Source organism: Somniosus microcephalus, chromosome 7 (genome assembly GCF_052327205.1).
Source record: "Somniosus microcephalus isolate GS21.2 chromosome 7, FLI_Smic_1.0, whole genome shotgun sequence".
Lineage (NCBI taxonomy): Eukaryota > Metazoa > Chordata > Chondrichthyes > Squaliformes > Somniosidae > Somniosus > Somniosus microcephalus.
Window position 1 is genome coordinate 219,035,300 of NC_140993.1, and position 27,884 is coordinate 219,063,183.

Consider the following 27,884-nt stretch of genomic DNA (forward strand, 5'->3'; position numbering starts at 1 on the left):
CAGTCCAGTCTGAATTGCCAGCTTCCATGTGAGAAGGGAGCTGCTCACACAGGCTGTCCCCAGAACTGTTGGTGTAAGTGGAGACTAGAGCAACAGCTCTCTATGGGAGGAGATAGGAAATACTTTTTCCCCTATAATTGTGTGGATTTCCTTCGACTTTAATGTCTATTTCATGACTATTCATCATTGCAGCTTGACAAAACTTTCAACAGTGAGGATGTGCTTGGAGTGATATTTATAATTAGGAAGAGGGACACAGAATTCAAACCAGTTTCAACACATGGACTACTTTTAGTGATACATAAATAAAATACGTAAAATTAGTAAACCAAAATGATTGTCAGTCCTGATTAAATGCAGCTTCGGGGTTTGGCATATCTGATTATTAGTAGTATGGTTAGATGGGTTTGCAGTCGATTTTACTTTAGGTAAATAAACTCAATTGTTGAAAGACAGACTTCACGTGGTCCTTATCTTGGAAACTGACACACGGAGTTACTTTCTCCTACATGCCCTGGAGCTTGGATTGCACACAGGCGGTAAGGTGGGCTGAGACGCCACCTGCAAGAAGCAGAGCATTGACCTGTTTCCGCAGAACGTTCCAATTTCGAATTGCAAGCATTGTGACCTCATCTGAGTGACACACCGATCAGCCAATGGCGCGCTGAGCCGAGCTATGCCAATGACCGGAGGCGGCAGAGTTTGCTCTCCTTCGACTGCAGTGGTTGCAATATGGCTGAGAATAAGGAAGAAGTAAAGTACTACCGACTAGAAGAGTTGAAGCAGCACAACAGCGGGAGCAGTGCCTGGATCCATATTCGCAACAAGATATACGACGTGACCAAGTTCCTGGAGGAGGTACTTTATGTTAAATGCCATGATTTCATTGAAATGAATCTGCTCCTCATCTAGTTAGTGACAAACCGCCTGTTGCTAGAAGCAGTGGGAGTAATGTTCAACAATGTAAAACATCTCAGTCGACAGCGTTGGCCTTAACAAGAGAAGCGTTGTGTAGCACACGAATCATTTTATAAATGTACAACATGTAATAGTTTTTTATTAATGGTGTAAAATCAATTTTAATCCTGCAAGGCTTTGTGTAGCTGGTGTAAAGTATTTGCCACCACAATGGTGTTCTCTCTGAGATTTAGAAACTGCTGTTGAGTATAACACTAACTGCCAAGCAGGAATTGCACCATTGCACACTTGCAGGTAGCGCGGGAGCGTTTGTGAACTCTTTGGACCTCATTGGTCACCAAGCTAATCCTGCTCCAAAATTGCCGAGTTGTGCAGCCAAGTCCTCTGTAACTGCGAGTAAGTTCTAAAGGCTTCATATCTTGTATGCTCCCTCCATAACAGACGTGTTAATGTATGTTTTTGTAACAGTGAGGTTGAGATTTTATCTCTAATTATGGGAAAGGGTTCTGAGGTCTGATAGTCTCGGGTAGAAAAGCAAGTGAACCTGTTCATTTTGGGTGTGGGTTTTTCTGGCACCTTGTGTTAGGTTTGTTACTTGAATTTGTGTTTCTGTCCTCATTTTGGGATGTAATTTTCAGCAGTGCTTCTCTACCTTAAGATCTTTATGGAAAACAGTCTGAAGATAATTTTTCCCAAACCTTTATTGAAAACAAAACCCTCCACCTTTCTTACCCGTGTCAGGGAACTCCCCATGGCCCCTATTTCCTGCTCAACAAGGGATATATCTCTCACTCTTCCCTCCATCTTGATTTTCATGCCTGCAGTTTCTCTTCCCATCTATTGTCAACCTTAGCTCGGTGGTAGAACTCTTGTCTCTGAGTCAGAAGGTCCTGGGTTCAAGCTCCACTCTGGGTACTCGAGCATATAATCTAGGTTGACACTTCAGTGCAGTACTGAGGGAGTGCTACACTGCCAGAGGTGCCATCTTTCAGATGAGACATTAAATTGAGGCTCTGTTTGCCCCCTCGGGTGGCTATTAAAGGTCCCATGGCACCAGTCAAAGAGATGGGGAATTCTCCTGGTATCCTGGCAAAAATGTATCCCTCAAACAAATCACTAAAACAGATTATCTGGTCATTCTCATTGCTCTTTGTGGGATCTTGTGTGCAACTTGGCTGACACGTTTCCATTATAGCAGTGGAGCTCAAAGAAGCTGAGGTTTGGTCATCCCAAGGTTGTGAAAGGTGCTTATATAAATTTAAGTTCATTTGTCCTTTTCTATACTGTGGGGAGAAAGAGAGTGGAAAATGAGTTAGGAGAGCAAGAGAGATGTCCACAATCCCTCCAACATCCCTTTACACCAGCCATATCTCCCTCTTGAGGGTAAGTGTAGAACATTTGGTGAGTGATTGTCAGTTGGCCCTTCCTGTGGAGATTGGGAAAAGATGTCTATATGCTTTCACCCATTCTTTTTCTGTTCTCTGTGTAGTCTCTTTTAAGCACTACTCACCCATGCACAAACGCAAGAGGAGACCCACAACCCGAGTGCTGCTTTTTCCTTTTACTGTACTCGTGTGCCGATAAGCACCATTGGAGAAACAGGAGGAAGAGCTCTGCATCTTCTACAGCTCTGCTTTTGGGACCTTTTTAAAATAGTCAGGTTCTGGTTCCAGTCAGAGTTCACTTTGTTTACATCATAGTGCGCTGGTGAGAGAGGGCAGTAACTGGCTCTGTATTCTTATAACTGGTATGTCTTAACATGCGTTTTCTCTGTTACATCACACTTTGGGTGTGATATTTTATATTCATGAATGAGTGACAAATCGGAACTGAGCATGTGGGAAATGTACCAGTCAGTAAGTAGCAAAGCGGGAATAAAAATCACCAATCATGAAGTTCAAAAATGGACAGTTAGCAAGATCTATATTATTTTTTAAAAAGTCAGCAAACCAATATTTTTTTGAAAAGTTAGTTCTGGTGACCATCTTGAACTTTTTTCCAGCTGAGAGCCTTTTAACATCATAAAGACAGTAACAAATTACATTTATTTACAAGAATTATTACAGCAGCATTTTCTACATTTAACAATATCTTCAGTGCGAGAAGCCTGAGCCTTGAGTTCATGCAGGATTCCAGACCCATACTGTTTAAAGAATAAATTACCACTTACATTCTCAAAGTGCTTCACAGTGGAAAAAATTACTTTTGAAGTGTAGTTGCTGTTTTGCAGGCAAATGCAGCAGCGACTTTGCACACAGCAAAGATTCCATAAACATCAAGTGAGATAAATGACTGGTTAATCTGTTTGGCGATGTTGGTGGAGGTGTGATCGTGGCTAGGACAAATGGAGATTCTTTACATAGTGGTATGGGATTTGTTTTTAAACATCAACCTTGCTAGGCAAGCGAGGGCCCGGTTTAACATCTCATCCAAAAGATAGCACCTCCAGCAAAGCAGAATTCCCTCAGTACTGCAGTGAAGTACCACCCTAGACTATGCTCAAATTCTGGAGTGAGGATTGAACACACAACCTCCGATTGAGAGGCAAGAGTAGTACTGCTGAGCCAAGCTAACAGTTGAAAGGTGTGAAGCTAGCAGGCCACACATCTAGCGTGCCCCTTTATGTAACATTTAGACAACTTTCTGATGGACAGCAAGACAAGCCATTCATAGTGTGCCAGCATTTTTTGTAAATCTTGCCTGTTCCAATGGAACATTGTTTTTGTTAAGTCTGTGTGTTATAGTGAGAATTACTACACAGACCACAAGAGTAAATTCAACAGGTCTTTACTGGTTGGAGGTCGGACTATACTGAATACAATATTATTACACTGTGCTTATATACCGGTGTGGTCACCACCGGTATTACGTATACAGCAGCCAAAGAAAGTAGTACCTTAAGGTGGACTAGGCTTAAGTTCTCTTAAGGTGGAACAGGTTACATACACCACAATCCTCCCCTTTTAGCTTAACAGTCATATCCCCAAATAAACATAACATATATACATATATAACTTCAGGTATAACAGTTCAAAGGTTCAGTCTCTCAGGAGGCTTTCTGATTCGGCTTGGATAACGCCTTTCAGTGGTCTCTGATTCTTGTTGTTGAGGTGCCTCCTCTAGTTGGTTGCCAATGTATTGGGTGTCATCATCATTGTGGTAAACCACTGTTTGTATTCCTGTTTGTCCTGTTTGTATTCCACTGTGTACATGCCTGGACATGCCTCGGCTGACTCCTCCCACAGGTCCTAGTATAAAGGTGACTGCTCCCCAGCCCTTAGTATCATGGACCGGTCGACCACGCGAGGCAGACCTCCATTCTGTTGTTAATAAAAGCCTTTAGTTACTCTTCTAACTCTGTCTTTTATGAGTAATTGATAGCGCATCAATTTTATTAACAACATTTTTATAATGGAGAAGATCCTCACACCAGCATGCCTGGACTTAGATCATCGGGAGGCGGACTCATCCACCAAGTTTACTCACTGGCTTAAGTGTTTCGAAAAATTCCTGACCGCCTCCGAAGCAATCAAATCGGACGAGGACAAACTGGATGTCCTGACCTCCAAAGTGAACCACCGAGTGTACTCGGTCATCCAAGACGCGACCTCGTACGCGGACGCTATCAAGCTCCTCAAGGACCAGTACACGCGCCCAGTGAACGAAGTGTACGCCAGGCACCTCCTGGGGAGTCGTAAACAACAACCTGGGGAATCGACCGTGGAATACCTTCAGGCACTGTCTGTGCTTGGCCGGGCCTGTGGTTGTAAGGATGTAAAGGCCGCCGTGTACACAGAGGAACTTATCCGGGACGCTTTTGTAGCGGGCCACAGATCCAATTACACCCGACAGCGACTGTTGGAGCAGAGTAACCTCGACCTCAACAAGGCCTCTGAACTCGCACTATCGTTGGATGCAGCCTACCAGGGCATGGATGCCTACTCCTCTGCACCGTGGACGCCGCGGGGAATGACAGCCTGGGACACGGTAGGACCGCCTCATAGCGCCGTGCCACCCCAGCCACACCCCAACAACGGCCCAACTACCGCAGCAGTGTCCCAAGGCCAGACAGCAGTGCCCCAAGGCCAGAAATGCTACTTCTGTGGCCAGGCAAAACACCCCAGAGCGCGCTGCCCGGCGAAAAACGCGATCTGCTCGGGCTGCGGGAAGAAGGGACACTACGCTAGCGTCTGCAGGGCCAAAGCCACCCCGAACCCCAGCAGCGCCGCGTGTGGGCCATGCGGGCCGCCATCTTGGACCTCCCCGGCCATGTGCGAATCACCGGTACAGCAGCCATTTTGGACGCCTCCAGCCACATGGGGATCATGGACGCCGCCATCTTGGACGACAGCCGGGACGCAGCAGGCCCCCGACACCGCCTCATCTGATACCCGCAGCGACACACCGACCCCTACGCTGGCATCCGTTACACTGGACCAAGCGAGACCGCACCAACTGGCCAGTTCCACAATGGACATTAAGGTAAATGGTCACGATACAATCTGCCTTTTTGACTCTGGGAGCACGGAGAGCTTCATCCACCCCAACACGGTGCGGCGTTGCTCTCTCCCAGTCCTGCCTGCGCAACAGCGGATTTCTATGGCCTCCGAGTCCCAGTCGGCGGACATCGGCGGCTACTGCGTGGTGACACTCGTAGTAGATGGGACCGTGTACGATCATTTTAAACTTCTGGTCCTGCCTGACCTCTGCGCTGCCGTCCTGCTGGGGTTAGATTTTCAGTGCCACCTTAAAAGTGTTACGATGGCGTACGGTGGACCCCTACCCCCACTCACAGTCCGCAGCCAGCAGCTTCCAAATTGCCCGCCGCGCACCAGGTGCAACCTCTCCACACTCAGAGTCACCCCCCCACCACTGTTTGCTAACCTCACCCCCGACTGTAAGCCCATCGCCACAAAGAGCAGGCGATACAGTGCCGGGGACAGGGTTTTCATTAAAACCGAAGTGGAGCGGCTCCTGAAAGAAGGGATTATTGAGGGCAGCACCAGCCCCTGGCGAGCCCAGGTTGTGGTCGTTAAGACCGGCGAGAAGCAGCGCCTGGTCATCGACTACAGCCAGACAATAAATCGCTACACCCTGCTGGACGCCTACCCACTCCCCCGTATAGCTGATATGGTCAACCAGATCGCGCAGTACCGCGTCTTCTCGACCATTGACCTGAAATCAGCGTACCACCAGCTCCCCATCCGCCCTGAGGACCGCCAGTACACTGCCTTTGAGGCAAACGGCCGCCTCTATCACTTCCTTAGGGTTCCCTTTGGCGTCACCAACGGGGTCTCCGTCTTCCAAAGGGAGATGGACCGGATGGTAGATCAAAATGCGTTGCAGGCCACTTTCCCATATCTGGACAATGTGACCATCTGCGGCCGTGACTTGCAGGACCATGACGCAAACCTCTCAAAATTCCTCCGCACCGCCCAACTCCTAAACCTGACATATAACAAGGAGAAGTGCATATTCCGCACAAACCGCCTCGCCATCCTTGGCTGTGTTGTGGAACACGGAGTCATCGGCCCCGACCCCGACCGGATGCGTCCCCTTATGGAACTCCCACTGCCTCAAGGCCCTGAAGAGGTGCCTAGGGTTTTTCTCCTATTACGCCCAGTGGGTCCCCTACTATGCGGACAAGGCCCGTCCGCTGATCAAGTCCACCTCTTTTCCCTTGATGGCAGAGGCCCGCTTAGCCTTCCACCGTATCAAGGAGGACATTGCCAAAGCCACCATGCACGCAGTGGACGAATCCATCCCCTTCCAGGTGGAAAGCGACGCATCTGACTTTGCCCTGGCCGCTACCCTCAATCAGGCGGGGAGACCCGTGGCCTTCTTTTCACGAACCCTCCAAGGCCCGGAGACCAGACACTCCGCTGTTGAGAAGGAGGCCCAGGCGATTGTGGAGGCTGTGCGTCATTGGAGGCACTACCTGGCCGGAAAACGATTTACCCTGCTCACTGACCAGCGTTCAGTTGCTTTTATGTTTAACAACAAGCAGAGGGGCAAAATCAAAAATGACAAGATCTTGAGGTGGAGAATCGAACTTTCCACCTACAACTACGAGATCTTGTACCGGCCCGGGAAGCTAAATGAACCCCCGGATGCGCTATCGCGTGGCACCTGCGCCAGCGCGCAGATCGATAGACTGCGGGCCCTCCACAATGACCTCTGCCACCCGGGGGTCACCAGGTTCTTCCACTTCATCAAGGCCCGCAACCTGCCTTACTCTATTGAGGAGGTGAGGTCAGGACCATGACCAGGAACTGCCAAGTCTGCGCTGAGTGCAAACCGCACTTTTATAGACCAGACAGGGCCCACCTGATAAAAGCCACTCGCCCCTTCGAGCGCCTGAGCGTCGATTTTAAAGGGCCTCTCCCCTCCTCCGACCGCAATGTGTACTTCCTCAATATTATTGATGAGTACTCCCGTTTCCCGTTCGCCTCCCCTTGCCCGGACATGACCAGTGCCACGGTCATTAAATGTCTGAACAACCTCTTCACCCTGTTCGGCTTCCCCAGCTATATCCATAGTGACCGGGGCTCATCGTTTATGAGCGACGAACTCCGTCAGTACCTGCTAACTAGGGGTATTGCCACAAGCAGGACCACCAGTTACAACCCCCGGGGGAACGGACAGGTGGAAAGAGAAAATGCGACAGTTTGGAAGGCCGTCCTGCTAGCCTTAAAGTCTAGGGGCCTTCCAACCTCCCGCTGGCAGGATGTGCTCCCCGATGCGCTCCACTCTATTCGGTCACTGCTCTGCACTGCCACTAACGCCACCCCTCATGAGAAAATGTTTGTCTTCCCAAGGAAGTCCACATCGGGGACATCGCTACCGCCATGGCTGACGTCCCCAGGGCCGGTCCTACTGAGAAGACACGTGAGGACCCATAAAACGGACCCCCTGGTCGAGAGGGTCGACCTCCTCCACGCCAACCCCCAGTATGCTTACATCGCATACCCGGACGGGCGGGAGGACACAGTCTCCATAAGAGACCTTGCACCCTCGGGGGCCGCAGTAACCCACTACCACCCCCCCCCCCCCCCCCACGATCCGATATCCAGCCCCAGCAGACGGCAGGCCTGGGCCCCGCGACCCGCTCGACATCTACGAGGACGACACGCCTGTGCCACAGCCTACGCTGGACTCGACGCCGGAAACTTCACTACCCCTGCCGTCGCCATGCAGATCACAGCGGCAGACAAGACCTCCGGAGAGACTCCAATACACTAACTTTTAATACACTTCACCCCGCCGGACTCAATTTTAAACAAGGGGTGAATGTGGTAAACCACTGTTTGTATTCCTGTTTGTCCTGTTTGTATTCCACTGTGTACATGCCTGGACATGCCTCGGCTGACTCCTCCCACAGGTCCTAGTATAAAGGTGACTGCTCCCCAGCCCTTAGTATCATGGACCGGTCGACCACGCGAGGCAGACCTCCATTCTGTTGTTAATAAAAGCCTTTAGTTACTCTTCTAACTCTCAGTCTTTTATGAGTAATTGATAGCGCATCAATCATCAAATACATTCTCGGCCGAGGTAGATGCTTCAGGTTCATGAACGTCTTCCACAGCTGTCTCTGTCACAACCGTGGGTTCGACCCTTGCTCTCGACTCTACCAGTTGATCCGCATGACGCCTTATCACATTATGACCAATATCTACGGTGTACATCAGAGGTCCTTGTCTGGCCCGGATTGTTCCGGACTGCCATTTGTCGTTTCCATAGCCCCTTGCCATCACTGGTTGTCCTACGTCGAAAGTTCGAGTGGTCTTGCTGTTAATATGCCGAAACTGTTTTCCACTTCCCTCCGCACATTTGGTTTTAACAAGTCCAACTTGGACCGCAACCTCCTGTTATAAAACATCATAGCAGGACTTTGGTTAGTCACGGCATGATCGGCGTTTCTATATGACATCAGGAACTTATCGACCTTGTGTTGCAGCGGAATCTGATCATCATTCATGGCCTTAATAGCCTTTTTGAATGTCTGGACAAATCTTTCAGCCAACCAGTTTGTCGCCGGATGATATGGGGCAGAGGTATAATGTTTAACTCCATTCTTCTTTAAGAATTGTTGCAATTCTTCCGATACAAACTGTGGTCCGTTGTCCAAACAGATCTGTTCTGGCAATCCGTTCCTTGCGAATATTGTTCTTAACACCGCATCTTGATGACTTCTGGCCATTTGGAATGTGCGTCCACCGCGATTAGGAACATGGAGTCCATGAATGGACCAGCAAAGTCAATGTGTACACGTTGCCATGGGGCTGAAGGCCATTCCCATGGGTGTAGCGGTGCTATCGGAGGTGCATTTTGCACTTTTTGACACCCAGCGCAGCTTTTCGTTAACTCCTCAATCTGTTGGTCAATACCCGGCCACCATACGTAAGCCCTAGCAAGACTTTTCATTTTAACTCCCCCCTTCCCCCCCCCCCCCCCCCCCCAGATGACCTTCATGTAGTTCTTTTAAAACTCTTTCCCTTAACTTGGGAGGAATAATCACTCTTGTCCCGTACATCAAAGTACCATGGCAGACGGACAGCTGGTCTCGCCTTGCCGAGAATGCCGGTAACAGAGGATCACCATGTGTTGGCCATCCTTTCACTGTCGCCTCGTAGACTCTGGACAGTGTCGGGTCGTTCCTGGTTTCTCTTTCAATACTTGCGTTGGTGACAGGTAAACACTCGATAATGGTCGAATGAAATAACTCAACAGGGTCAACTTCTGTCGTGTCTTCATCTTCAGGTAGTGGCAGGCGCGACAGGCCATCAGCATTGCCATGCTGTTTCGTACCTTTGAATTCTATCTGATATTGATGTGCCCCTAAGAAAAGAGACCATCTCTGGAGACGCTGTGCTGTCATCACCGAAACACCCTTCTTAGGGTTAAAAATGGACACCAACGGTTGATGGTCCGTCAGAAGTGTGAATTTTTGGCCCTGTAGGTAATGATTAAACTTCTTCACTCCCCATACAAGGCTAAGGGCCTCCCTATCGATCTGCGCATAGCTGCGCTCAGCGGAGGTCAATGATCTGGATGCAAACGCGACTGGCCTTTCCGTGCCATTTGGCTATTTATGCGAGAGTACTGCCCCAATACCATATGGAGAAGCATCACAAGCCAACCGAATAGGCAGTGTCGGGTTGAAGTGAGCCAACACTTCCTCTGAGGTGATCAATTCTTTGCTTTTGTGAAATGCCTTCTTACAGTTTTCGTCCCAGTCCCATGGTACCCCTTTCTATAAAAGAGCGTTCAACGGATGCAGCACCGTGGATAGATTTGGCAGAAATTTATGGTAGTAGTTAATTAATCCTAGAAACGACCTCAACTGAGAGACATTCTCCGGAGCGGGAGCCTTTACAACTGCCGCTATCTTGTCCGGAGACTTATGAAGCCCCTCCCGGTCAATGACATGACCACAGTACGAGATCCGCTTCTGAAAGAACTCGCATTTCTGCCGATTTACCCTAAGTCCATACTCTTTCAGTCTGTTGAGCACCAGTTCCAAGTTAGCGAGATGCTGTTCATCACAATCACCTGTGATCAGAATGTCGTCCAGGTAACATTGTGTGCCTGGAATTCCCTGTAATACCTGCTCCATGGCCCTCTGCCAAATTGCTGGAGCTGATGCCACACCAAAAACCAGCCTATTGTACCGGTACAACCCTTGATGCGTGTTGATCGTGAGGTATTGGCGTGACTCTTCAGCCTCCATCTGCAAGTACGCCTGCGCCAGGTCTATCTTGGTGAAGTGTTTCCCGCCAGACAGTGAAGCGAAAATATCCTCAATCCGTGGAAGCGGATACTGCACCGTGTGAAGCACCGGATTAACGGTGATCTTGAAATCTCCACAGATGCGAACCTTCCCTGGATCTCCTGGCTTATTGTTCGCAGGACGTTTCATAACGGGAACAATGGGCGTAGCCCACTCACTCCAATCTACTTTAGACAGTATCCCTGAACGTTCTAGTGCTTCCAGCTCCGCTTCAACCGCAGGTCGTATTGCATAGGGTACCGGTCTGGCTTTAAAAAATTTTGGTTGTGCATGTTCATCAATCTTGATGTTTGCCGTAATTCCTCTGTGTTCCCAGTCCCGGCTGGAACACCTCTTTAGCCTCATCCAATATTCTGGACAATCGTTTAGGTTTGACAGCTGTTTCCCCGGAATCTACCGTTAGTGCTTTCAAGGAGTGCCAGTCCATATTCATTTTCCTAATCCACTCCCGTCCTAGTAGTGGTGGACCTCCTTCAGGTAGCACATAAGTCCATTACTTGGCTTCCTTCGCCCTTGTGGACCACTTCTACCTCTCTTTTTCCGATGGGGTACACTCTTTGCCCCGTGTACGTTTTCAATATAATCTCCGTATCCTGTAAGGAAATATGTTGGAATAACCTTCTGTAATCTTTCTTATTCATGACCGTCCATGCCGATCCAGTGTCCAATTCCATTTTTACTTGGACTCCTGCTATCCGAAGTGACCCAAATTGTCTGGAGGTCTGTATCCTTACCAACGTTGTGTATTCTTAAGCTATCCAGTTCATTACTGCTAGCGTCTGAATCTGACTTCTGTTCAGTCAAACTGTTCTTTGTCACCTTGTGTACCTTTGCATATTTTCCTTGCGGTGACTTTTTATTGCTGGTCTTCTTTCCTGACCGACATACTTTAGCTATGTGGCCAAACCTGCCACACGTTCTGCATTCTTGGTTTTTAAACCAACACTGGTTCTGATCGTGCGTTGTCTTTCCACAACGATAACATTTGACAGAACTCAAACCCAATTTGTTTGTACCGAGTTCCGGTGGCCGTAGCTGCATTACTGCCGTGCCTCTCGCTGCGGCCTCATGTGCTGCTGCCATAGTGACCGCCTTCTCGAGAGACAGCTCATTCTCCTCGAGCAGTCGCCTTTGTGTATCCTGTTTAAATAAACCACACACAAATCTATCTCTAAGTGCCTCTGTCAGTCCCGTTCCAAACTGACAATATTTTGCTAGCTTACGTAATTCCATCAAATATTCAGCATTGCTTTCATTTTGCCGCTGTCTTCGATCGTAAAATTTAAATCGTTCCGCTAGCATCAGCGGCGTGGGGCTAAGATGATTTTTTAGGACAGTAACAATCTGTTCGAACGTCTTATCCGCCGGTTCATCTGGTGATAACAGGTGTTTCAATTGCCCGTATGTCTTCGCACCCATTAAGTTTAGTAATGTTAGTGCTTTATCTGTCTCAGGAATTTTATTTGCCTTACAATAGTTTTGTATGCGTTCTACATACATAGCCCAGTCTTCTATATCACTGTCGAAGGCATTAATGTTCCCATGTTTAGGCATCGTAGCAATTTATCGTATTTTTAATGTTATCTAAGATGGCGGCTTCCCGCTCTTGCCGTCGTCCTCCGCCCACAAAATGGCGGTTTTCCCGCGCTTGGCGATCTTCACCCGTCCCCCGACGCTGTCTCCGCTTCACCGCGGCTCTCGCGCCTTCAGTTTCCCCAGACGCTGCGCCTTTAGCCCGAATGCGGCCCTTACCTCCGGTCGCGATCGACCTCACCGCCCTTATTCCTCCGTCTTCCCAGCCCCGTCTGTACAGCCAACGCGGTTGACTTTCTGTCGCGTCGCTGCCCGGCTTACCCACCACGAGGTAGTAGAAGAAGCTGACAGTCGCTGATGGAGGCTTCGAGGTCAGGATGTCTTCTGCACCCCGGTTGCTCGATGCCTGCCGCTCGACGTGTCTTCCCGTAGGTGATGAGGGTGGAAACCTCTCTTCGACGTCCTGTCTGTGGACGAAGTCGCCATGGAAATTACTGCAGCAGGGTAAGAATCGGACTCGTCGCCACTGTTAAGTCTGTGTTATAGTGAGAATTACTACACAGACCACAAGAGTAAATTCAACAGTTTTAGGATTGTGAGAGTAAATTGAATTTTTTTGTATAGAGCACCAAGTAAAAGTATGCACTTATTCTGAGGTAGTTCTCTTGGAAAGCAACAATTTAGGTCACTATGCTCAAGTGGTTGATTACAGAATGTTGCTTGCATGACCAATAAAACTTTAAACAATGTTAACTTCAAAGTGAGATTGTTGTAATGGTTTGTAAATGACTGCAGCAACTGCCTTTCTTTTTATTTGTTGATACTGAGCACTCTAATTGTTCATATAAACAGATAGCAACTTGTGGAAGGGCTATACCATTATTCAAGTTTGGAGGGAGTTCTGAATTTAAAATGCATTGCCAAAGCATTCTGCTTAAATGCATGCAAATAAGAATATTAAACTAAAATTTGAATTTCTTGGCCTTTGCAATAGAAAACAAGCTCTCTAAACAAATGAACAGTAAAAAGCTGCCCCCACCCCCATATTACATGTTAAGTAACTCTGATGTCTATCACTATCGCTACTGTGAAAATTGAGTAAGGAAAGCATTGTACTTAACTGTTTCTGAGGATATCTTTTACAAACTTTTCTCCTGGAAATGTGTATGCTACCCCACTTACACACCTCAGCGAGTGGGGCCCCTTTACAACTGCATAACCTCTAAAATGGCATTTGTGCTTGACTTTTGACAGTTTGATAGGTTGGACTACGTAAGGTGACATTTGTCAGCTAGCTGTGGGAAGGTCATAAACTGATCTCTAAAAGAATTGGGCTATTTTGTTAGTATCCCTCTTGTATCTGGTTCTCACTCTTGACAGTTCTAGGAGTTCTCTCTTTGATCACTAGGGAGAGGCCAGCCTGCCCAGGAATATCTTCAATGAGACCCCTGCCCAAGCTGATAGTGGTATTGGTATCGTATGGTATTTCACAATCTCTGCTGGCCTTTTTAGTGGGCATATGAAGGGTCAGTTGGCAAGGAGACTCTAGCCACAGGTTCTAAGGGGATGCCAGAGGAGTTAGGAAGACTATGTGCTGTCTCTTGCCTTGTCCACTGGAATTTTCAGATGCACCAGTCTACTTTCTAGAATTGGCAGGATTGTTGGTGGGAAACATCTGGCATAGGTAGAAGAGACCTATATGAAAAATATTCCTCCTTTTATTGAGTTTCTCCTTCCCAAAAATTGTGTAGGCAGGCTGTTCAGGTTCACCTATTTTTTTTAGTGGTTTGGGGAATGTTTTTTTTAATCCTCCCCTCAAACTTCTGCTTGTTTTCCAGCAATAAAAGATTCCTTTGCAGCATGGTGACTTGCACAAGTTTCACTGTTAGCAGTGAGAAATGTCAGCCCCCCTTCTCTCCTCCCCCTTCCCCAATCTTTTGGGTAATATATCAATCCAAGCAGATGATGCCTTTGCTTCAAACCATTCTGTGATTTGGGTCTCCTTACTTCTGAATTCCCTTAAAAGGTGGCTGACAGCTATGTGTGATGGGAGCTGTGAGGGAGCATACCACCCTCCCTCCGGCTTAGGGGGCAGTGAGCCATCTAAAAATATTCCCTGCTCTTCCTGACAGAGATGCAGCTAATAAACCTCTTCAGCTCTTCCCATTGAGCATGGCCTTCTTTCCTCTTTGCATGCGTGTGTGTCAAATAGATTGTTCAATTTATTAGTTAAAAAATTTTTTTTTCTTTTTTTTGTCGTCCTTTAATATATTAGGGCAAAGGGGGGGTGGTGGCAGATATCCCAATGGAAGTTTACACCAAACACATACTCCTGTTACATTTGTGGGTGGGGGCAAATTTAGAATTAAAAAAATTAGATCGAAAGGCAACATGAAGAAAAACCCTTTTTTATGCAGCGAGTGGTTAATATCAGGAATGCACAGCCTGAAAAGGGTGGTGGAGGCAGATTCAATCGTGGCTTTCAAAGGGGAATTGGATATAAGTACCTGAAGAAAAAAAATTGTAGGGCTACAGGGAAAGAATGGGGGAGTGGGACGAGCTGAAGTGCTGTTGCAGAGAGCTGGCACGGGCTCGTCGGGCCAAATGGCGGCCTCCTGTGCTGTAACCATTCTATGATTTTAATGAAAAAAAAACTTTCTGATGTGGCAAGTCTTAACTTTCTTTCAAGACCATAGAAACGACTAGTGTTTGGTACTATTCTACTATGTTTACTTTTAATGCAAATCTTTGGAAAAAAGTCTGTTTGGTTTTATGCAACACAAATCAGATAAAAACTGACTGTTGACTTGCATTCACAAATACGACTTCTCTGCATGTGCTGATTGCTGTAGATTAGGTAAACCACATGATTAGTGGAACAGCCAATTTTAAGAAGTTTCTCAAACTATCATGTGATGGATCAACTGCCCTCCTTGTGCATTTACAAGAGAAATGCAGGGAACAGTGGCAACCACTGTACATGGCCTTCTTTGACCTCACAAAGGCCTTTGACACTGTCAACCGTGAGGGATTATGGAGTGTCCTCCTCAAATTCGGCTGCCCTCAGAAGTTTGTCACCATCCTTCGCCTGCTTCATGACGACATGCAAGTTGTGATCCTAACCAACGGTTCCACCACAGACCCAATTCGCGTACAGACCGGGGTCAAGCAAGGCTGTGTCATCGCACCAACGTTCTTCTCGATCTTTCTTGCTGCAAGGCTCCATCTCCCCCCTCAGTAAGCTTCCCGCTGGAGTGGAGCTAATTTACAGAACAAACGAAAAACTGTTCAATCTTCGTCGTCTCCAGTCCAGATCCAAGGTCGTCCCATCCTCTGGCGTCGAATTACAGTGTGCAGACGATGCTTGCATCTGCGCTCACTTGGAGGTCGAACTCCAAACCATCGTCAACACCTTCACTGAAGCATACGAGAGCATAGGCCTCAGACTAAACATCTGTAAGACAAAGGTCCTCTACCAACCTGCCCCCGCCACACAGTACTGCCCCCCGATTATCAAAATCCACGACAAGGCCTTGGACAACGTGGACCACTTTCCATACCTCGGGAGCCTACTGTCAACAAGGGCAGATGTCGATGACGAAGTCCAACACCGCCTTCAGTGTGCCAGTGCAGCCTTCGGTCGCCTGAAGAAGAGAGTGTTTGTTTGAAGACCAAGACCTCAAACCCGGCATTAAGCTCATGGTCTACAGGGCAGCAGTGATACCTGCCCTGCTGTATGCCTCAGACATGGACCATGTACAGCAGGCACCTCAAAGCACTGGAAAGGTACGACCAACGCTGCCTCCACAAGATCCTGCAAATCCATTGGCAGGATAGGCGCACCAACATCAGTGTTGCTGCTCGGGCCAACATCCCCAGCATCGAAGCTTTGACCACGCTCGATCAGCTCCGATGGATGGGTCATATCGTCCACATGCCCGATAAGAGACTCCCAAAACAGGCGCTCTTCTCGGAGCTCCGACATGGCAAGTGGGCAGAGGAAACGCTTCAAGGACACCCTCAAAGCCTCCTTGGAAAAGTGCAACATCCCCACTGACACCTGGGAATCCCTGGCCCAAGACTGCACAAAGTGGAGGAGAAGCATCCGGGAAGGCGCTGAACAACTCCAGTCTCTTTGCTGGAAGCCAAGCGCAAGGAGCACACGTCAACCCAAGCACCCCACCCACCTGCCCTTTCAACCACACTCTGCTCCACCTGTGACAGACTGTAGGTCCCGCATTGGACTCGTCAGTCACTTGAGAACTCATTTTTAATGTGGAAGCAAGTCACCCTTGGTTCTGAGGGACTGCCTAAGAAGAAGGTATCTAAAATGGTGTACAGGTCCTATAAGATGCATGTAGGCTTCGTAGAGTAAATGAGGTGTAATAGCTTTTATCAGTTGAATATACAGTACACTAGAAATCTGTGTATTGGAGTAATAGAATAAGTCTGCAAAAGTAAACGTACTTCAGAGATTGGCTAGTTTCTATGGACCTATTTTGTCGGCTCAGTTTTGAAGGATGTTGGAAATGGAATATTCTTTAGACAATTTGTATTTTGCATAGACTTCAGTTACTGAAGAAATCCAGTTCCACATCCTTTTCTCTTTTTTTTTTTATTCATAGATATGGAGAGGGGTGAATGATTTGATTTAATTTTTATAAATTGCTCCCATCCTGAATGTTTTGGGATAAAGGGAGATATCCCAATGGAAGTTTTCCTAGTAGGTTATTTCAAACATATTGTACTGCATATTTAAAAAATAAATAGAATTTTGGCAATAAAGGTTTAAGGGAAACTAAACTGTAACTGCCTAAACAGTTCAGAAAGATTGTCTACATCCTCTGCACTTCAGTGATTCCATATTTGGCCTCTTGCCGCACCACAAGGTCCCACAACAGCAATGAGATACATGCCCAGGTAATCCGTTTTAGTGATTTTGGTTGCGGGATAAATATTGGTCAGGATACCGGGAGAACTCCCCTGCTCATCTTTGAATAGTCCCATGAGATCTTTTATGTCCACTTGAAAGGGAAGATAACTCGGTTTAACGTCTAATCTGAAAGGCAGCACCTCCGACAGTGCAGCACTCCCTCAGTACTGCACTGGAGTGTCAGCCTAGATTGTTGTGGTCAAGCCCCTGGGGTGGGACTTGAACCCACAGCCGTCTGACTCAGAGGTGAGAGTGCTTCCCACTGAGACACAGCTGATGAGGTTAAATTTGAGGTTTCATCATTCATTTCTTTATATCGATGCAATGAAGTATGAATATTTTTTCATTTATCATGATTTAAAACCTTTGTAAATGTTTTCAAAAGTGTGTAGACAGATGTGGATAAAATCTAAAAGGAGATCTTGTGTGTGGTGAAGAATCGGTTAATTGTCCAATGAGAAGAACATTTTTTTTTGTCCAGCTTCAATAACCTAAACCTTTGACAGTGCAACAGAGGCTAATGTGATCCTTGCTACTGGCCTTGTGTTGATGTATGTGTGTCTTGTGGCTTTAAAATATATATTTTAATCTTTACCTTCTAGTGGCAGGGTAGAACAGAAGAACATTTGGATGTTGCCAGTGCTTCTCCTTGGCTGACCTGCCAGACAGCTTATACTTGAGCAGGAAGGAAAGACGAGGTCCCACACATGAGCAAAACCTCATGGAAGTCCCCAGTTTAAATCCTACTTCAGTCTTGGCATTGAAATAAAAAAAACGAAGGTACTTGAAATATATGGCGTGTTGATGCATATCTGAGACAGAAAGATGATCTAGTGCCAGCTGTGGCTCAGTGGGTAGCACACATGCCTCTGTTGTACAGGGTAGTGAAATATGTGTTTTGAAAAATGAGTAATGAGAGTTTCATATTTTAACACCCTATGCCCGTATGAGTTGAATAATAGATCCCCCCCCCCCCATTTTACAGCCTTCAAGATCAGAAAATGCCATCGGTTTCTATTCTTGGCTTCCATTTGGAGATGAAGTAAATTTGTAAAGTCTGTAGGGACACATTTAACTTGATCCATTAGACCGAGTCGGTTCAATGGTTTTTACTCATTTCACACTTATTCTCTAATCGTGGTGTTCTAGTAGGTAGAAGTTCAGACCCCTTTGTCTAGGTTAAAAATTAATGATCTTTCCTTATTCCAAATGCAGTGTACAGGAGAGCAGAAGCTGTCATGCTGGTTTAGTCAGTATGCACATAACAGTTGTTATCACCTTATGAAATCATGCTACAAGTCATTATGCTGGGCTCCAGCAACTTTAACATAAACTTATTCTAAAGCATTCGCACATTTTAAAAGCTAGTTATTTTATATAGCCTTTATTTTCAATTTTTTGCTTTCACAATAATCCACAATTGGTCACATCTTGCTCCCGAAGCACAGTAGGGTCAAATGTTTGTATAGCGTTCCACCTTGTAGGGGGTTTCTCTTGCTCTTTCTGGTCTCCTACCAGGCTTCGTGCAATAATTACCCTTGAGTGGTTCGACCCACTCTTCCCTACGGTTCTAGACCTTGGACTTAGGTGCAGGGAACTGTAGTGCAGAGAAAAACTCAATAGACCAGGTTGAATAGTGTGAAATGGAGGCTTTTATTATAAAACAGTTTGCAGCATTGTAAAATACATGTCATAGGCACAGATTAAAATAACTACAATCATGCACATATCTATAAACTTAACTCTATGGAAATGGGGAACACACGGCACATCGTAAAAGGGGAAACACATTATGATTACCCTTAACCCCCTCCCCTAGACCTAAACTAAGTTTCGACTTGAGGAACTCGGGATCATGCTCACCACTTTCAGATTCGCAAAAAGGGGTTCGCAGCCTTTTGGCACAGCTTTCCGTCATCACGTGGATTTGGAAACTTCTGGCGCAGTTTGTTTTTCTTAAGCGATGGAGCAGCGGATACAATCTTGATGAGCGCTCGTCATGGATGAATCCGTTACCAACGTGACTTTAAGAACTGGATGCCCATGGAAGACTCTGTCACCGATGTGATGTTGTAGAACTGCACATGGGAAGTTCCTGGTCGAATGGTATGTTGAGGCCCTGGAGTGCTAGGCCCGGAGTGTCCTTTTCTCCGGCCTGGACCGTCGTTTTTCCCGAAGGTGTCTTCTCCTTCGGCCTGGGTCGTCTATGATCTCCTGACAAAAGTACCCGGGCCACCCTCGTCGTCTTCCCGTCGTGGCCGGGCCTTGCCTGGCCGAGCTGGCTTCCGAGCCGAAGTCTTCTCGTCGTTTTCCGTTCCGCACCGAAGTTACGAATCGTACTGAAGAAATGAATTGTGAATCGTAGCGGTCGAGGTGAAGCGAAGCGTAATCGTTATTCGTACTGATGGACTTTTCAAATCCATAGTTATACCCTTTTGGGACAGTCTTATCTCCCGCCAAATCATAGTCCTGTCTTTGTAATATTTTTGGCGGGCAGAAATCTCTGCAGGGGCGCTTTGTCTTGTAACGGGTGCTGGTGATAGCTTAACTAGCCTCCTGGGCCAATAATGTCTTTTACTTTGTCACCGTAACTCGGTTCGTATATTGATCGGTCTGGAGATTGCCCTTGATGGCTGTCAAACGGTTTTCCTTTGTACAGTAAATGGGTTTAAGTGTTCATTCAATTGTCCGCCCATTTCTTGATGGGCCTCATCCTGTAACCCAAGACTGTCCTGTACTTAGAATCTGATTAGTATGTATGCTCAGTTCCATGAGTTTCGGTTTCCTGATACTGGCTTTCGCGGGCTTACTGTCCTCAATCCACAAGCCTGTCTGGCTTGCAGTAACAGAAATCAAATGGTCCCCGAAACTGATCACGGGGTCCGGCGGCCATTTTGTATGCCCTTTTATCAAAGGTTTTTCTGTACAAGCTTCTTTTGGTCAATAAACTGTCTTATTAACCCTATTTTCTTGCGTGATTAATTACTGAAAATTTCGAATCTTACAACCTTTGTGTAAATCCTTTGCGTAAATTGACCAGAAAGTTACATGTTTTCTCTTCACTGATGTTTTAGTAGTCTTGCATGTATGAAGTTGGAATGAGACTTAAAAAAAATAAAATAATCCATGTAGTTATACTCACATTCAGCAGATTTGAATTTCACAAGATGGCTTCAGATGAAGGATATCTTTGAGACTATTAGACCTAATTCTTCCAGAATACCAATCCTACTATCGTCCCACTGCAACATCTAGCTGTTTCGTAAATGAGTGGAATGTCCTGATCTTGACGACCATGTTCAGATTTATACTTCTAATGTGCATTATTATTGTGAAAGCAAAAAATTGAAAAAAAAAAAAAATAATTAGCTGTTAAAAGAATTCATAAGTGGATTGTGTAGTGTCCGAGTATCAATAATACACGGACTGCAGGAGAACAATAATAACAGGTATTTACTGAACAGAGGGTAACTTAAGACTGAAGTACAGAAGCCTGCTATGGCTTTATATACAGGTGTGGTCACTGCTGGTACTGCAGTATAAAATCAGTTCTTCTCTTAAAGGTACATACACAACAGATTGAGCTTATTTTAAAGGTGATGCAGCATGATGACCTATAGCATGATTTCTAAGGAAATAACACACATGCTTTTGTGCGTACAGTTTAAAATATTCCTGCTTTTATTTATTTTTTATTTTGTAATATTAACCACATGCAATTGAGGGAAACAAAAGCAGCCATAAGTGTAGCCAAGAGATGGCATTTAATTTGGATAACTATAGTGTAATGCATAGAAACATAGAAGATAGGAGCAGGAGTAGGCCATTCGGCCCCTCTAGCCTGCACCGCCATTGGTGTTCCGCAGGGGTCAGTGCTGGGTCCCCAACTCTTTTCAATCTATATTAACGATTTGGAGGAGGGAACCGAGTGTAACATATCAAAGCTTGCAGATGGTACTAAGATGGGAGGGAAAGTAGTGAGTGAGGAGGACATAAAAAACCTGCAAGGGGACATAGACAGGCTAAGTAAGTGGGCAGAGATTTGGCAGATGGAATACAATACTGGAAAGTGTGAGGTTATGCACTTTGGCAGGAAAAATCATAGAGCAAGTTATTATCTTAATGGCAAGAAACTGGAAAGTACTGAGGTACAAGGGGATCTGGGGGTCCTGGTGCACGAAACTCAAAAGGTTAGTATGCAGGTGCAGCAAGTGATTAGGAGGGCCAGTGGAATGTTGGCTTTCGTTGCTAGGGGGATAGAATATAAAAATAGGGAGGTATTGCTTCAGCTGTACAGGGTATTGGCGAGACCGCACCTGGAATACTGCGTACAGTTTTGGTGTCCATACTTAAGAAAGGACATACTTGCTCTCGAGTCAGTACAAAGAAGGTTCACTCGGTTAATCCCGGGGATGAGGGGATGGACATGTGAGGAGAGGTTGAGTAGATTGGGACTCATTGGAGTTCAGAAGAATGAGAGGCGATCTTATTGAAACATATAAGATTGTGAAGGGGTTGGATCGGGTGGATGCGGGGAGGATGTTCCCGATGATGGGTGAAACTAGAACTAGGGGGCATAGTCTTAGAATAAGGGGCTGCTCTTTCAAAACTGAGATGAGGAGGAACTACTTCACTCAGAGGGTGGTAGGTCCATGGAATATGCTGCCCCAAAAAGCTGTAGAAGCTACATCATTACATAAATTTAAAACAGAAATAGACAGTTTCCTAGAAGTAAAGGGAATTAAGGGTTACGGGGAGCGGGCAGGAATTTGGACATGAGTCTTGGTTCCGATCGGTCATGGCCCTGTGGGTAGCGGAGCAGGCCCAGGGGCCGTGTAGCCTGATCCTGCTCCTATTTCGTGTGTCTAATTCTGTTCGATTCAGGAGATGGTTCTGTGATAGTAGATTGGCGGTTAGGATCAGATCAGCCATGATCTTATTGAATGGCGGAGCAGGCTCGAGGGGCCGATTGGCCTACTCCTCCTATTTCTTATGTTCATGGCAGATCATCCAAGTTCAGTACTCGGTCCCTGCTTTCTCCCCATACCTCTTGATCCCTTTAGCCTTAAGAAATATATCCAACTCCTTCTTGAATATATTTAATGAATTGGCCTCTACTGCCTTCTGGTAGAGAATTCCACAGGTTCACCACTCTCTGGGTGAAGAAATTCTTCCTCATTTCTGTCCTAAAAGGCCTACCCCTTATCCTTCGACTGTGACCCCTGGTTTTGGATTCCCCGACTGTCGGGAACATTCTCCCTGCATCTAGTCTGTCCAGTCCTGCCAGAATTTTATAAGTTTCAATGAGACCCCCTCTCATTCATCTAAACTCCAGCGAGTAGAAGCCCAATCGTCCCAATCTCTCCTCATACGTCATTCCTGCCATCCCAGGTATCAGCCTGGTGAATCTTCGCTGAACTCCTTCCATGGCAAGAATATCCTTCCTCAGATAAGGCGACCAAAACTGCACACAATACTCAAGGTGTGGTCTCACCAAGGCCCTGTAGAACTGCAGCAAGACATCCTTGTTCTTGTATTCAAACCCTCTCGCTACAAAGGCCAACATACCATTTGCCGCCTTAACCGCCTGCTGCACCTGCATGCTTACCTTCAGCGACTGGTGCACAAGGACACCCAGGTTTCGTTGCACTTCCCCTTCTCCCAATCTATTGCCATTCAGATAATAATCTGCCTTCCTGTTTTTGACACCAAAGTGGATAACCTCACATTTATCCACATTATATTGCATCTGCCCAATCGCCCAACCTGCCCAAATCATCCTGTAGTTTCTCGCCATCCTCCTCACAGCACACACGCCCACCCAGCTTTGTGTCGTCTGCAAATTTGGAGATATTACATCTAGTTCCCTTGTCTGGATCATTAATATATATTGTGAATCCCTGCGGTACCCCACTAGTCACTGCCTGCCACTCGGAAAAAGACCAGTTGATTCCAACTCTTTGCTCTGTCTGCCAACCAGTTCTCTATCCAAGTCAATACCTTGCCCCCAATCCCATGTGCCTTATCTTTACACGTTAATCTCTTATGCAGGACCTTATCGAAAGCCTTCTGAAAGTGCAAATACACCACATCCACTGGTTCTCCCTTATCTATTTTACTAGTTACATCCTCAAAAAATTCCAGTAGATTAGTCAAGCACAATTTACCTTTTGTAAATCTATGTTGACTTTGTCCGATCCTGTCACTGTTTTCCAAGTGCTCTGCTATTACATCTTTTATACAGGAAACTTTCAATTTACCGGCACCTAAATAACCGGAAATCTCGGTTAACCGGCAAAATTCAGGAGTAGGTGCAAACTTCATCTTACTTGCCCTCCTCCATGTGTTGCTGTGCAAGGGTGTGGCTACAGCTGTTGCTAAGCTACAGAGACGCTTGTAACTTTTGCCCATTGTTCTGAACCTGTTGCTAAGCAACAGGGTTTGTTTATTTATACGGAGCTCTGAGCTCTCGTTTCTTTTACTATAGCGCTCGGTGATCCGGAATTTTTGATGAACCGGCACCACGTCGGTCCTGTCAGTGCCGGGTTTAAAAAAAAAAAAAAAAAGTTTCCTGTAATGGACTCCAGCATTTTCCCCACTACCGATGTCAGGCATACCGGTCTGTAATTCCCCGTTTTCTCTCTACCACCTTTTTTGAATAGTGGGGTAACATTAGCTACCCTCCAATCCATGGGTAATGTTCCAGATTCCATTGAATGTTGGAAGATGATCAGCAATGCATCTACTATTTCTAGGGCCACTTCCTTAAGTACCCTAGGATGTAGATTATCAGGCCCTGGGGATTTATCGGCCTTCAATCACATCAATTTTCCTAACACCATTTCCCTACAAATACTGATTTCTTTCAGTTTCACCCTTTCATCAGACCCTATGTTCCCCGACATTTCCGGGAGGTTATTTGTGCCCTCCTTTGTGAAGACAGAACCAAAATATGTATTTTAATAGGTCTGCCATTTCTTTGTTCCCCATTATAAATTCCCTTGATTCTCACTGCAAGGGACCTATGCTTGACTTCACCAATCTTTTTCTCTTCACATATCTATAAAATTTTAATTTTCCCTGCAAGCTTACTCTCATACTCTATTTTCCCCCTCTTAATTAATCCCTTTGACCTCCTTTGAATCCTAAACTCCTCCCAATCCTCTGGATTACTGCTTTTTTTGGCCAATTTATATGTCCTCTCCTTGGATCTTATGCTATCCCTAATTTCCCTTGTTAGCCATGGTTGAGTCACCTTTTTTGTTTTATTTTTATGTCAAACTGGGATGAACAAATTCTGTAGTTCATCCATGCGGTTTTTGAATGTTTGCCATTGCCTATCCACCGTCAACCCTTTGAGTGACATTCCCCAATCAATCCTACCCAATTCGCACCTTAGACCATCGTAGTTTCCTTTATTTAAATTGAGGACCCTAGTCTCCGAGTCAACTACTTCATTCTCCATCTTAATGAAGAATTGGATCATATTATGATCGCTCCGACCCAAGGGGCCTCGTACAACAAGATTGCTAATTAATCCTTTCTCGTTACATAATACCCAGTCTAAGATGGCCTGATCTCTGGTTGGTTCCTCGACATATTGGTCCAGGAAACCATCCCGTAAACACTCCAGGAATTCCTCCTCCACAGTATTGTTACTAATTTGGTTAGCCCAATCTATATGTAGATTAAAGTCACCCATGATGACTGCTGTGCCCTTATTGCACACTTCTCTAATTTCCCTTTTTAATGCCGTCCCCAACCTCCGCATTACTGTTTGGAGGTCTATATACCACTCCCACTAACGTTTTCTGCCCCTTGGTATTTCTCAGTTCTACCCATACAGATTCCACATCATCAGAGCTAATATCCTTCATTACAATTGTGTTAATCCCTTCTTTAACCAGTAATGCTACGCCACCTCCCTTTCCTTTTTGCTTAGCTTTCCTGAATATTGAATACCCCTGGATGTTGCGTTCCCAGCCTTTGCCACCCTGGAGCCATGTTTCTGTAATCCCAATCAAATCATATTCGTTTACCTCTATGCGCAGCTAATTCATCCACCTTTTTACGAATGCTCCTCGCATTAAGACACAAACCCTTCAGGCTTGTTTTTTTAACGCTCTTAGACCTATTCGAATTATTATTTACTGTGGCCATGTTTGATTTAAACCGTTGATTTCTCTGACTGCCACTTTTGTTTTTCTCCTTCCTATCTTTTGTTTTTATCCTTGTTTCCCTTTCCTCTGTCCCCCTGCTCAGGTTCCCAACCCCCTACCATTTTAGTTTAAACCCTCCCCCAGAGCACTAGCAAACACTCCCCCTAGGACATCGGTCCCGGCCCTGCCCAGGTGCAAACCGTCTGGTTTGAACTTATCCCACCTCCCCCAGAACCGGTTCCAATGTCCCAGGAATTTGAATCCCTCCCCCTGGCACCATTCCTCTAGCCACGTATTCATCTGAAATATTCTTCTATTTCTACTCTGACTAGCACGTGGCACTGCTAGCAATCCTGAGATTACTACCTTTGGGGTCCTATTTTTTAATTTACCTCCTAACTCCCTATATTCAGCTTTTGGGACCTCATCCCGTTTTTTACCTATGTCGTTGGGACCTATATGCACCACGACAATTGGCTGTTCACCCTGCCCTTCCAAGATGTTCTGCAGCAGCTCAGAGACATCCTTGACCCTTGCACCAGGGAGGCAACACACCATCCTGGAGTCTCGTTCGCGGCCGCAGAAAAGCCTGTCTATTCCCCTTAGAATAGAATCCCCTATTACTATAGCTCTCCCCCTCTTTTTCCTCCTGTCTTGTGCAGCAGAGCCACCCCTGGTGCCAGGAAGTTGGCTGCTGCTGCCTTCCCCTGGTAAGCCATCCCCCCCCCCCCCCCCATCAGTATCCAAAGCGGTATATCTGTTTGAGAGGGGGATGGCCACAGGGGACCCCTGCACTACCTGCCTGCGCCTCCTACTCCACCTGTTGGTCACCCGTTCCCTTCCTGCCTGTGCCACCTTTACCTGCGGTGTGACCAACTGATTAAATTTGCTAGTCACGATGCCCTCAGCATCGCGAATGGTCCAGTATGTATCCAATCGCTGCTGCAGCACTGCAATGCGGTCTGCCAGTAGCTGCAACTGAACACTTCCTGCACACATGGTTGTCAAAGACACAGGAAGTGTCTGAGTTCCCACATAGCACAGGAGGAGCATACCACAGGACCGGGCTCTCCTGTCATGACTTACCCTTTAATTGATTGCAATTAAATTAAATCCCACCAATTACACTACAGCTAAATGGTATTTTTATGGGCCCTGGTTTATAAACCATCCCCGCTACACCACAGAGACTTTAGAAACTATAACCCACAGAGTTTAAGTTTAAAAAAGAGAGAAATACTCGCCATCCAATCACTTACCTGCTTTCTGGTGACATCACACTTAGATTACTTTTTACTTCTCTCCTTCCCTCGGAGTTCGGTAAGCCTACCTGGTCTCTTGGAGCCTTCTATACAGCCGCCGCTCTGCTCCGCGATTCCCGCCGTCTCTCGCTCCGCACTGAGGCCTACCTGGGGAACCAGAGCGGACCTGTGTGGGGAACAGCGAGCGCAGCGGAGCTTAAAACCGGCAGCAGCGAGGCGAGGCCCGACCAATTCAATAGCGGGGGAGAGAGGTAAAAAGTAATCCAAGTGTGACGTCACCAGGAAGCAGGTAAGTGATTGGCTGGTGAGTATTTCTCTTTTTTTTAAACTTTAACTCTGTGGTTTATAGTTTCTAAGGTCTCTCTGGTGTAGTGGGGACTGTTGGTAAACCAGTTAACTGTAGTGTAATTAGTGGGATTGATTTAAATTCAATTAATTAATTAAAGGGTAAGTCATGGCAGGACCGCCGGGCCACGTGATATGCTCCTCCTGCGATATGTGGGAACTCAGGGACACTTCCTGTGTCCCTGACAACTACATGTGCAGGAAGTGCATCCAGCTGCAGCTACTGACGGACCGCATTGCGGCACTGGAGCTGCGATTGGATGCATACTGGAGCATTCACGATGCTCAGGGCATCGTGAACAGCACGTTTATGGAGTTGGACACACCGCAGGTAGAGGTTGGACAGGAAGAAAGGGAACGGGTGACCAACAGGCAGAGTACTAGGCGCAGGCAGGTACTGCAGGGGTCCCCTGTGGCCATCCCCCTCTCCAACAGATACACCACTTTGGGTACTGTTGTGGGGGATGGCTTATCAGAGGAAGGCAGCAGCAGCCAACTTCCTGGCACCAGGGGTGGCTCTGCTGCACAGAATGGGAGGAAAAAGAGGGGGAGAGCTATAGTAATAGGGGATTCTATTGTAAGGGGAATAGATAGGCGTTTCTGTGGCCGCAAACGAGACTCCAGGATGGTGTGTTGCCTCCCTGGTGCAAGGGTCAAGGATGTCTCCGAGCAGCTGCAGAACATCTTGGAAGGGGAGGGTGAACAGCCAGTTGTCGTGGTGCATATAGGCACCAACGATATAGGTAAAAAGCGGGATGAGGTCCTAAAAGCGGAATATAGGGAGTTAGGAGATAAATTAAAAAACAGGACCTCAAAGGTAGCAATCTCAGGATTGCTACCAGTGCCACGTGCTAGTCAGAGTAGATATAGAAGGAAACTTCAGATAAATACGTGGCTAGAGGAATGGTGCCAGGGGGAGGGATTCAAGTTCCTGGGACATCGGA

The 27,884-nt window shown here is 46.5% G+C and overlaps 1 protein-coding gene across 1 annotated transcript in view; it reads left to right on the forward strand.

The window, feature by feature from the left end:
- The first annotated feature begins 588 nt into the window (after positions 1-588).
- cyb5a (cytochrome b5 type A (microsomal)) overlaps positions 589-27,884 on the forward strand; it is a 59,725-nt gene continuing 32,429 nt past the window's right edge. Inside the window, exon 1 of the mRNA XM_085993421.1 lies at positions 589-858. Within this exon, the coding sequence (XP_085849547.1) occupies positions 733-858 (126 nt within the window). The 5' untranslated portion in view covers positions 589-732. The remainder of the gene's footprint in view (positions 859-27,884) is intronic.